Source organism: Melopsittacus undulatus, chromosome 1 (genome assembly GCF_012275295.1).
Source record: "Melopsittacus undulatus isolate bMelUnd1 chromosome 1, bMelUnd1.mat.Z, whole genome shotgun sequence".
NCBI classification, from domain to species: domain Eukaryota; kingdom Metazoa; phylum Chordata; class Aves; order Psittaciformes; family Psittaculidae; genus Melopsittacus; species Melopsittacus undulatus.
The window spans coordinates 17,017,784-17,030,779 of record NC_047527.1 but is presented as its reverse complement, the minus strand read 5'-3'; the positions used below and the strand labels follow the sequence as shown (position 1 = coordinate 17,030,779).

The 12,996-nt window shown below is 34.5% G+C and overlaps 1 protein-coding gene across 3 annotated transcripts in view; it reads right to left on the bottom strand.

Moving 5' to 3' along the window:
- Positions 1-2,297: 2,297 nt before the first annotated feature.
- The window catches only part of CSMD3 (CUB and Sushi multiple domains 3), a 604,683-nt gene continuing 593,984 nt past the window's right edge, over positions 2,298-12,996 (bottom strand). For all 3 annotated transcript variants that reach the window (XM_005150930.4, XM_005150931.4, XM_031050517.2), the window contains 6 exons: positions 12,428-12,493; positions 11,198-11,356; positions 8,199-8,311; positions 6,241-6,328; positions 3,774-3,909; positions 2,298-2,457 (listed from right to left, as the gene is read on the bottom strand). In XM_005150930.4, the coding sequence (XP_005150987.2) occupies positions 2,298-2,457; positions 3,774-3,909; positions 6,241-6,328; positions 8,199-8,311; positions 11,198-11,356; positions 12,428-12,493 (722 nt within the window). The remainder of the gene's footprint in view (positions 2,458-3,773; positions 3,910-6,240; positions 6,329-8,198; positions 8,312-11,197; positions 11,357-12,427; positions 12,494-12,996) is intronic.

Below are 12,996 nucleotides of genomic sequence, written 5' to 3'. Positions count from 1 at the left end.
GTCTACAACTTTGAGGAACACTTAAGTTTTCTTTTTCTTTTTTTTCCTCCTTTTAAAATAAAAATTAAGGTTTTCTGTGCTTTTGATTGGCTTGACAAGTGTAGGTCTTTTTTTTTTCTTTTCAATGTAACACATTGTGCTCATTGTTATTTGTGAAAGAAATCTGAGTCTTGCTACCTCACCTCAAATTCTTGCTACTTCACCTAAAATTCACAGGAAGGTTCAGAAAAAATAACCTGATTTTAAGACCCACAAAAATACCATATTTGAATTATTATTTTGGTTATTCTCTTGGCTTCACAACTGAAATTAATTTAAAGCTCATCTTCGAAAGAAGAAACATGGTTAAAAAAAGCAATTGTCCATTTTTATTTTGTTTACATTGCACTGAAAATTTACATCATACTTTTACAAATGCTTTTTCATAAAAATATACTTCTTTACAAAAGTGTATGCATCAATATAAGAGGAGTAGCCAGTTGCAGAAGAAACATTTTAAACGATCTCAAATGTATTAACTGTAACATTAATGAATGAATCATAGTTATTGCAGTCATTTGAATAAACAAGAATAAATAACAACCAATGGTATAAAATATAAAACAGCATCCTTCTAGTAGAATACAGTTTGACAGGTTGTATGAATATTCAAAACAAAGTGTTGTAAAATGGTCTATAAGAAATTCATCAAACATTATAGAAATCCAAGCAGCAATCCTGGGTACAATGGTTTTTGGTAGGCACTCTCTATTACGGTAATAAAAAGTTTAAATTTTCACAGAAGTATTAATGTCTGAAAGGGACAATAATAGGTAAGTCACACTGGCTAACACACAGCATTTGTGAATCATGCTATGAATGGAAGACAATGACCTACATCAAATAAATTACTGAGTTGCCACTGAATAATTCTGATATGAAATAACTGTTAAACTAAAAATTCGGTTTCATTAGAAGTGATTTTGGAATGTCTAAAACTTCTATCTGAGGGTTGTGGAATCTGAATTGTCCCTAAAATGAATGTGTTGTCCCTAATAAAATCATGGCTTTATATGTATTTTTTTTTCTTTTCATTGCACTACGGTAATATATTAAATTTTAAATCATTAGCTGTAAGGATTCCATAAAGTATGGAATACACAGATAAAAAGATGTAAAAACATGGTATTTCCAAATTATAGCTTCCTCTTGCCTTATAGGTCTGATCCCAAGTTCAATGAAGTCTGCTAAAATCCATCAACTTCAATGGGATTTCACCATGCTTTGTGCATGTGTTTTGACAAAATGCTGAAGGAATAAAATGATGTGATACAATGTAGATTTAACTAGCATGGTTTGAAAAATGGACTCTTAAATTTTTGATCTATGTATATCATTGCTAATGTTACTGTAAACTGCACTTTTTAGTTGGAAATATCATTATGTTTTCACCTCTGAAAAAACTTGGATGGTCACTTTTTTGAGTGGTCTTCAACATTAAGAAATATAGCCACATGACAAAGCTCAATTCATACTAGCTTCTTGATTGCAAAATTTGTGTACTTGTACGACTGACAAAAGAAACATAGACCATTTGTGGGTACTGTTAATGGAAACAGAGAAAAGAAGCTTGACTTGGAACATAAAAAAGGAAGGAAGATGTGAAGCAGGGAAGGAAATTCATTAAATAAGAACATGATATTTTAATTTTCTCTGTCACATGAAAATAGTTGTATTTCATGAGTTCTAAACAGTATATCCTGGACTTGTAAAACTTAACTGTTCTGAGAAAAATAAAATACTATACGGGCTCAATAAATGAAAAAAGGTACAAACTCATAAAAAAGATGTAGCATATGACTGTTAAAGAGAAGTCAGTGACCTACTGTCTCCTGTAAGTATAGCTCTTATTTTCTACCTATAATGTTTTTTTAACCCAATCCCTCTATTATAGTTTTTATAAAGCACAGAAATACTGAGAGTGGATGCTCCTCCAATATATGCAAATACGTTTTATGTTTTTAGAATAACCTCCTTTTTAAAAAAGCAAATAAACTGTGAGTAGCACTCATGGAGTGCAGCAAATTTTTTTTTTAAATTCTCCGTGTTATACACGAAGAAGAATTTTGATCCAGTTTATGAAAAACAAAATCAAAAGAAAATAACCACAACCCATTCTTGTCTATCATTCTCAGGAAAAGGTGACCCACTATATCCTGAAAAGTGTGCTTTAATTTTATTTTTTTTTTAATCAGTGAACTGTGTGTGCACTGTGTTGTGTGTCAATTTCCAGACTTTGAAGACATATCATTACCACATTATACCATTGTGCAGACAGTGTTCAAATTGGGGTCAAATCGTACCGCTTTCCCTTCCACAGACTTTGCATTTGTGTCATACATGGGGTTTTCAAAAGCAGCTTGTCCATTATTATTTTCATGTACAGAGCATCCAGTGTACTGTGTTTTAGGTGCAGTCCTGTAGAGGAAAGACAGAGTGTTTGTAACTGCAGTTTTCCTTGCTGGCTTTGTGTGCTTTAAGCATCTGAACAAGGAGCTAAATACAACCTCTTGGGTTTTTTTTTACAGTATGTGTGATCAAAATTAGAACTCTCTCAAAGTTTAAAGGATTTATAATTCGTTTAAAATGGTATTCACTTAAAAAACATAGTTAACCTGAGAAGTGGTATGCATTTCCTTTTGGATGATAAGATGGTAAATAGTTAAGAGTACAACAAAATCTTGTAAAAAATGCAGTAATTCCCCAGCCAGATGGCAGAGATTTCCTTTTTCTATTTGGAGACTCAACAAGTTTCTCAAGAATTATTTTATAGCTGAAACATTTTCTTACTCACTAAATAACTCAAAATATAAAAATAAAATCCCTCAAAAACATTTAATCTATATTACTATAAAAAATGCATACTGTTTTGTAAATGATCAGTATAAAATGTAAAGACAAGTGCCTATTCCACACAGTTACAGATGTATAAAAACGTTACATGAGCATTTTTTGATATTCTGAAGCTCTTCAAAACAAGTGGTACCATTTAGAAATGATGGGATGTGTTTTAAACTAATGTTATCCAGCAAAGTTTATTACAACTGCTGTTATCAGGCTTCCAGATGTAAATCACCGTTTTGGCAGTTAGTAGGCAATGAATTTTCTTGTCATTAAAGTGATTAAGTATTCTTTAGTCATATAATGCTTTAAAGCTGTAGAAAAAAGATTACTTGAAGATAAATCCAAAGACCTAATACTGGTCTAATAACAAAACAGTTGAATTTAGACTACTGAAATTGAAAAGACTGGCGGCTATGTAACATAATTACACATGAACTAATAATTTCATGTGCAGAAACAGCTCCATAATCAAATCTCAGTGTCATAACACTTTCATACACTTGCAAGGCAATAAACAGAGCAGTCGTTAAAATAAATTACTGAAGATATGACTCATAATTCTGTCACATATGAAAAAAGACAGGCAATCAGCTGCAAGTACCCACAAAGTCTATTCATTATATTATTCTCCATATGCAAATAATTTACAGCATCCATTTTGTTATCATAAAAGAGAAATTTATAATGTTTTAAATAGGTAGGAATGAAAGTACAGAACAGTACAAAAAAACCTGATCTTTCAGTCATTATGCCAGACCTAACAGAGGTAGGGTTGCATACCTTGCAAACACTTTATGGTTTTAAAGAAAAAAATATTTACACTAACAAAGATTGAAGGCACTAAAACCACCAAGTCATACAGGAATTCTATATACTTAGTTTGTACTCACCTTTGTTTATAAAGATAAAAGCCAAACCCAGCAAATATAAGGGCAAAGAAAGGCACAAGGATAGCAATGGCCACTGAACTACTATTTGTACCATGTGGTTGATTAGAAGAATTTGAACCCTCAGACATATTAAGACCTAAAAAAGAATAATAAAAGGGGAAAAAAAAAGTAATGTATTCTATATGTGTCTGCAACCGCCAGCACATAAATCTCCATAAAATTCAGAATTCAATAATACCTTGAGATTGGGTCATTATAATTTGTTCAGCTGTATACATACAATTTTATTCTGAGACCGCCTGGAAAGTAAATCTAGTGTGGCATGCCACATTCCAATTAATAAGTGGATGCAAATTGTTGGGACAACAATGAATATATTTTGTTACAGTAAATATCTTACTGCATTAATTCTGTATGGATTCAAATTTTGGACACTATTAATACACATCAATGCTGTCTGTTACCAAAAGTCAATTATATAATAATGCATATGTTTGATTATATTACTGATTAACTTGTGTATTACTGATTAATTTGAAATTAATAAATACTGCGTGTATGAAAAGCAAACATCATTTCAAGGAAAGGGTAAATTATCTGAAGAGGCAACCTAATAATTCATCATGTTGATTTCATTTGGTGCTGCTATTCATGAATGAAAGAGGTAGGAACAACTGACAAGAGCTAAAGCCAGACAGTGATGAAAAAATAAGAATATGATCTGCTGCATGGCTGAGAAATACATTACCAAGATTATCTACCCAGACAAGATATATAACTTTTTAAAGTGAGGAAGTGAGTAACGATGCAGCTTCAAAATTATTTTTAAGCTCTAAAGGGGACTTTTAAAAATGGTGTAGGTCATAATATTTTCTGACTTTCTTGATCTTACAAGGCAACATATAGAAATTTAAAAAAAAACAAACCAACCAACCAACCAAAAAAACTCAACTAAAACCAGTTACTCAATATACTAAAATATAAAAAAAAAAAAAAAATGTTGGTAGGAAAATTATATGGGAACAGAAATAAAATTATTTTGTTTCAGATAAACCATTTCTGTATTTGTGTGAATGAAATAATGGTAACAGATAACAAAATGTGTTGAATGCAAATTTCTTCATAAATGTATTATTGATTGTATTAACTACAATTAAATTTTGTACAGAATTTAAACCTTAGTGAACCATTTTGATCCTAGAAGATATAAACCAATAAAAAGGACGTTCTCGATATTACAAGAAAAGAATCTTACAGCTACAAAAATGAAAATAAAATTAAAAAAAAACACAAAATCAAATTAAGAATAAAATTTTCATAAAACTTTATCAAACTCTTTGCCAAGGATGCCTTACATTTTGATTTTTTTAGGTGACTCAAATATTTTGAAGAAGTTATTAAAGGGAAATAACTTTTTATATTAATTTAAAGGAAATATTTATTGATAGATATTTCTAAAAATTCTTTTCAAAGAATTTGCCTATGCAAATACAGGGAAAAACAAGACCTCCCTCCCCAAGTATTGCACTTTACTGTGACTTATAACAGTGAAAACAAGAAAAAAATTGCCTTTACTTCATACACCCATTAATAAACCCTTCCAACACACTCAAAAATTAAAGAATGTCCTGGTTTTACTGAAAAAAAAAAAAAAAAGCGTGGACAATACTTTGCAGCTGAAAGAAACTAGTTTTGCATCCACATATAGGAATTTTATGTGATGATATGCACTCTAAGGACCCACTTGATTAGTGAGAATAATACCTCTTCTAAAGTTTTCTCAATGGTATTTTATCATTCAAGATTTCAGTATTAATAAATTCAAATTCTTGTGGTAAGATATCACAGTTCTTGACACAGTATCAAAAAAATATTTTTTTTTTCTTATAAAGTACAACAGTATGCTGTTACCAGAGCTCTATTATCAAAGCTGTCTTCTCTGAGAAAGGATAAATGAAGACTATTAGTTACATTACAAAGGATAAATAAAGACTATTAGAACTGAATGTACAGAATCAAGAAGTCAATTTTTAGGGAAAAAAAGTGCATGATTATCATGTAAGATTTGAGGGGTTTAAGAGTAACAAAAAAATTACTTGCAAATATTTACATTAAATGTTTTTTCAGCACCATTAGCAAGAAATCGGTTTAGGAAGGCACTTTATAACATGGGCTTTCTAAAGAGTGAGATGTGAAACTGAATGCATTTTACATGTATTGGTAGAAAAAAATATTGCTCAAAACATTACAAACGATAGCTATACTAAGCAGCACATTGCAAGGCATACATAATTCCTTACAACTTCTGACAAAACACTTAAAATGAGATTTTAAAGATATGACTAGCTCAATTTTCTATAAAATTTTAATTCTGTTAACATCCTGTGGATACCCTTATTCTACTAGACATGATAAAAGAGAATATAGAACAATGAAGTGAAAAAAAAAAGTGATAATTGCTGCATACCTAATCGTTGAAGTCCAAATTGTCCATAATCTTTACCCTGGATGAATCCTTGAAAAACATATGTTGCTCCATCAGGTTCAGCAGAAACCTGTAAAAAAACAGTACTCAGAATTAAATGGGGGAAACTTCGTTACAAGCTATCTATTTGTAATAGAGATACCCTAACAGGCTTTACTGGTAGTTGTTACTCCCGATTAAAAACACCCTCCTTTTTTCTAGGAAATCTATAAAGTTCAAAAGAAATGAAGGAACAGTTGAGGGAACAACTTAGACATGTTGGCTTGTGGTCACATATAATACCTTATACTACCTTTAACTATTATTTTTAAAAAACAGCAAAACAAAGTTTCTAGCAATTCATTATGTCAGCATTTTTAAGCATTTTACATACTTCATAATTATCTGATTTCTTTATGTAGTAGATGGTCAAGTTATATTGTAGATCATACTATTGTGAGAGGGAGGAAAGGGTTGTGATCCTATGAATATCGGCTTTGTTAGGGTAAGTACATGCTAAACTAACACTGTATTCAAATTTACAGATACTTGCTTCCCAGGATAGTTTTTAGGTTTAAATTCAGTTGTCTCAAGTCAGGTTCCTTGAAAAAGGGAAGTTTAAGGGAACCTTAAGTGTGTCTTCAGCAATGATCTGAAGCTGTGTTTTCACTGAAGAAGGTGAATTTCTTACTTCAGCTTAAAATTACCTGTTTGAGCTATTCCCAGATTGAAAACAAAAAGAAACTGGTCAAATAAGAGCAGTATGTATACAGCATGGAATTTAGGGACTGTACTGTTACTTTTGTACATTTAGAAGTCCAAAAGTAAATCTCTTGCTTTTACTTTTTTTTTTTTTAAACCTCAGGAGCATGGTCATGAAGCCTAAAGTTTGTACAAGCCAGGGATTTAAGCCTTTTTACCAGTATATTTATTAACCTCTATTAAACTGTGGTTTTGTTTTGTTGTTGTTTTTTTTTTTGCTTTGTTTGCACACTTTTTAAAAATTATTATTGAAGCAGTGCCACAAGTTGTATAAATTTATACATGCACTTCAATGTTGACCTCTTCTGTTGGCATGTGCACTTACATTGGCGTATCTGCAGTACCTTACCAGTAGGTGAAACGTAAGAAAAGAGACAAATTCCATAACAAATGAGATGGTATAAAAAGGATGTGTGTGTTCATAATCAGCCAATTTAGGCCCTTTGTTTTCTGAAAAACCTTCTCTGGCAAATAAAATGTCTCAAGCCTTCATCACACTCAAACTTTTTCTAGCCTTAGCACTATCTTGCGCAATGTTTGCTTTTCCCGTCTGTTCTCTGAAAGGATTTCCTTTTCATGGTTTAAACAAGCCCTAGTCTCCTGGGCTGTACTTCATTTTATCCCTTTCCATCACCTCTCCTCCTCCCAGTCATGTGTTCTCTTCTCCCTTTTAAAGTATAACCTCATAAAAAGTATATTTTAAAAACATAACTGCAGTCCCACAACCTCAAAGGCCTTAATGATTAATTGGAACAATCTATTTTTTCTCCATACACATAACAATTTGTCTTTTTCATCAGATATCTTGAAACATCACCAAAAAATAAAACATGACTGCTAGCCTAATGATAAAAAATTGCTATTATATTAATACTATATATTAAAACATTACTACAAATTGATATATTGTCAGGATGATAAAATTCCTCAATATATTGGAATCAAATTCAATGAGAAGTATGAGAAAGGTTTCTCTGTTAACATGCATTATAATTGTGCCTATACAATATGACTGTTCTCATATTTTTCCTCAGACTGGTTTCCTATATCTTGAAATAAAATTTCCATTTCATTTAATGAATCAGTATTGCTAACAAGACTCCATTTGATATTTCTCAGAATTTTTTCAATCTAGAACATTTTCATGATTTAAGAAAAAAAAAAAAAGTCCTTCGCTTTTGTAGCAGAAATATACTCACAAAACCATCCATAGCCCATTTTTCATCTTTCAGCTTGCTCACAGATGCATGGGAAGGTGCTTTAATGAGATATATGTGGAGCATTAGCCGAGCTTCCTGGCTTTTATACACTCCTGTAGAATATAGTTTTAAAGTTTATATTTGTGTTGAGAAGAGAAATAATTTCAAGAATAAGCATTTAATCTGCTGCCTTGAAAGAGTAAAGCAAGAAGAATATGTAGCATTTTAACAAACATTTTTGTTAAGCAAGCTGCATTCTTTTGTGAAATTATTTCAATTATCCCAAGATTTCAATGGAAACTGCTTAGCCTGCAGAGATGACAGAAGGGAAACACTATACACACAGCTGTTACTTAACAGTTGTTTTAACAAGCATTAGACAGACAAACTGACAGTAGTCTGATTTTAGGTGGAAAACACAGTTCTGAATCAGGTAGAGTACATTTGAACTTTGAACTTACCCTTTGCATTCCTGCTTTCAGTATTGCTAATTTAGTCATCAGGTAAAGAAGGTGATAGTAGAAACATCTACATCTAAATTATTTTCCAATAGCTGGTGCTAAATTAAAAAATTCTAAATTTTTAAATATCTCAAAAATCTGAATTTTTCTTAATCAGTGTTATGACACATTTTCTTCCAGACATTCTTCACTCACTGAGATGAACAGCTCCACTGCAGGTGTGTTCCACAACAAAAGAGGGGCTTTGAAACAGGGACCACAGAAACAGGGACCACAGAGTACTGGGCAGGTTTCCTGAACCACGGAAACCCCAGAAGAGTACCAAGACCCACCAGGAGCTGGCAGCTCACATGAGAGTGGTTGACAAGATGCAGGCAGGGCCAGGAGTAATGTCAGCCAATCCCTGCTCCCATGGAGTGCAGCTCTAGGGAGCACAAGTGCCCAGAAGTGATGTGAACAGAGTAGGCAAACATGGTGCAGCACATCAGTCAGAGCATTGTGTGGCAGTTTGCATGGCAGTTTGTGCAGAAGGGCATGCAGGGAAGGCACCTCTTTGAGGGAGGGGCATTCTACTGGTCAAGTGGAGAGACCTGAAGGCCTCATAGCCCAGCAAATGGGCACTGTCTGCACAGGTCAAGCACACTCATCTTACCTGATGCTCAAGGCACAATGGTGGACACTAGCCTGACAGCAAAAGCTGTAGCTCCAGCTGGGAGGTCTGCAATACCTACTATGATGCTGGCCAATGACTCCACCCAGATGGAGGTGCGTAAGGAGAGTCTGCAGTGTAGACCTCAGGGTGCAGGAAGTGCCCAGACCTCACTCCTGGAGTAGTGACAGGCAGCAGACCTGCCTGCTGGCGGTGTGCCCATGTGGAGGACTTCCTGCAGCACATGGCTAGAGCTGCAGGAGGTGGTGAGGAGGCTGTGTAACATCAGAGAGGCTTAAAAGGAATTGGACACCTCGTTCCAAGAGCACTCTGCAGTGGAACTACAGCCCATGGCCAAACAGTCAAGAACTACACCAGAATACACAGAAGAGAGGGATGTCAGTAATGCAGAAGAATGGAATCTTGCAATGGCAAGGACCTGCAGGAGGAAGAGACTTCCCCTGCAGCCTGAGGTGCCCTTGGAGAACCACTTCACTGCTCTGCAGTTTGAAGAGGAAAGATCTGTTGCATCAGGAGAGACACTGGAGCTCATTATACCAGCATGACCTGCTCCCTGTGTAACAACCAACACAACTAAGAAAAGGTGATGGATGATAGTAATAGGTGACTCTTTTCTGAGAGATGTGGAGGCACCTATATGCTGCCCTGACACTCTCCAGAGAGGTGTGCTGCCTATTGGGGGTTCCTATCAGGGATGTCACCAAGAGATAACAAAGCCTCATAGAGTCCACTGACAATTATCCACTGCTGTTGTTCCACATAGGCACCAGTGGTACAACAAGGAATAGTCTGAGGAATATCAAGAAGGATTAAAGAGCACTGTGGGTGGTGGCAAGGGACTCTGAAGCACAGGCAGTTTTTCCACCAATCCTTGCAGTCAAAGGGAAGGAGTTTGATAGAGCCAGTTGGGTATGGTGAATCAAGAGATGTTATGGGACTGGTGACAGCACCAGAGATTTAGCTACTTAGACAATGGGACCCACTTTGAGAAACCTGGTCAACTGGGGACTAGTGGGGTCCATCAGCCAGAGAAGGGGAAGAACATCTTCAGTCATAGGTTTGCCCAGCTGGTGAAGAGTGCATTAAATAAAGTTGCCAGGAGAGGGAAACCTCAATCCCTTCCATTCCTACCATGTTTGATGCCAGTAACAGTGAGAGATGCCCAGAAGGATTGGAGCTCAGCAGGAGAGCACCTGAAGGAATTCCAGCCACTCCACCCAATAAATTGGCTTCACTGGGAGATAAGCTTAAATGCCTATGGGAAAACCCATGTAGCATAAGGAATAAACAGGAGGAGATAGAAGCATGTGCATGCCTGTAGGGTTATGACCTCATTGGCACAACAAAGATGTGGTGGGATGGCTCCTATGACCAGAGTGTTGGACTGGAAGGGCACAGGCTGCCCTGGTTTCACCTGGGAATGAGTTAATTTTTTTCCTAGTAGTTGATGCAGGGGTGTGGTTTGGCTTTAGTCTGAGAATAATGCTGATAACACACAGGTGTTTTATTCTTTGCTAAGTAGCACTTACCCTGGTCAAGGACTTTTCAGTCTCTCATGCTCTGTCACTGATGAAGGGTACAGTAAGCCAGGAGAAGCATGAGAATCAGGATGATTCTTTCACTTCTAACTGACTATTAATTCCAAATATAATAAGCCCCTCCAAAATCAAAAAGTGGGAGAGAACATAAAGCTTGAAAAATCCCTACCTTTGAAAAGGAAACAAACTAGAATGGAAATTTCTTTGATAAGCTAAGGAAGTTTGCCAAAGGTGTTAAAAGTTTCAGTTTTATGCATAAAATTATAAGGAACCAATTTATATAGGGCAGAAAAAAAATTAAATGAAAATAAGGGGGGCTTTATCCCATACCTGATAGCAGCAATTCCATGTTGCTGTTTGTAAGTGTTGCATTTACTCTTCCTGAAGTTGCATTGAAACTTGTGACTGTCAAAGTCATGGGCTGTTTCTTGCTTTTGTAATTATAGGAGCCTTTCCATATATAATTTTGGGCAAATACATCATCTGGAACTATACAGACATCAAACATTTCCAAAACATTTTGAAATATTTAGTACTTATGCAGTCAAGCATCCCTCAAAATGTATGCTAAATATGAGTATTTTCTCTACTTTATAGTGTATCCTTTTAAGTCTATTAAGCATAACAAAAACCCCCCAACACTTAGATGTTGGATCTACAAACTGCAAGCAAGGAAACTGCATGGTGCAGATTATGATGCTGTTGACTTGCTATCTGACTGAAATTTATTTCTCTTCTTTCAGGAAAACTGATCTTTATACACTTTATTTGAAATTAATTGGAATTGTACAAAAGTTTCTGAATGAAAAAAATACGACTAATATGCAGTACATTACTGACAAACAGTTTTGAAGTAGTATATCTGTTAAAGAAAAAATAAACTGACAAAAATCCAAAAAGCTCCACAACAAAGCTCCCCCCCAAAAAAAACTCCTATGCAAAGGAATTACTTAAAAATCTTTATTAATTATCAGTAAACATTTAATAGTTTTATAGTCAAAAGCTAGTTTTAGTTAAGAAGACTGCTCTCTTAGAAAAGTTTCTCTTGGATCTAGTCAGAACATCCAATGACAGTCTTCCTTAGCAAACCAGTTAAAACTGGAGTTGGCATTAGCCAGAGTTAGATAAACTACTTTCTATAGCCTAAAAGTTAACTTTTTTGAAGGCTAAGTTGAAGGCTAGTACTGAAGTATTTAGGTAAAGCAATTCAAATTAGCACTACATAAAAGAAGTGCAAGAATTAAAAATTGTGAAAAATCATATCTTTATTTCTGGGTGAGCAATATAGTATCTTATACAGAACATAATGATTTCTGCAAAACTAATAAAACCCTCCTCACATAACAGCTAGAAACTGTAAATGGATACAAATAATAACATGCAGTATAGATGGACTTAATGGGAAATAATTTAATTAATAATGGGTTTGTTCTGTTAATGTAATGCCTAATACAATACCCTTTATTCATTCTAAGCCATTCATTGCAGTCTCACTAAATCAATTCCTGTTGTCTTTCCTACAGAAATTGTTTACAACTATATATTCCTGAAAGTACTTACCACTTAGTTTGGGACTTGGTGTTCCCAAAGCTGGTCTAGGATCCTTCACTAATATTTTGGAACCAGCTGTTGGAAAGAATAAATGACAAAACCAAAAATCAGTAGTTAATATATTACTCAGAAACTAGGAAAATAATTTCCATAATGGAGTTTATTTGCTACAAAGAATGTAAGATGTTTCAAACTCAATCAGTATCAAGCCTTAATATCACAGAAACACTGGTTTCTTCCATTGCTGCATTTTCTCCTAAGTCAGTCACCTGGATGCTACAAAGATATTTGCAACAACCAGTGTGGGCTTTCATTTCAGAATCCACAGTTCAGACTTCACAGTCCTGGACTACACACTTAATATGTTAGATGTTGTCTAGTTATGTCATCTAAGGCAAATTATGTCATTTAAATTGGGATCAACACAAAACAGCAGTGTCATTAGTGCTTTGACTAGAAGCAATTTAACACCAAACAATGACGACATACGTAAAAAGGGCATTTTAAATTCTGCTTCTCTTCAGAATTTAACTACCTTTTACAGTAGTGAGTGAGATAACACTTAGGTTGCACAGAGA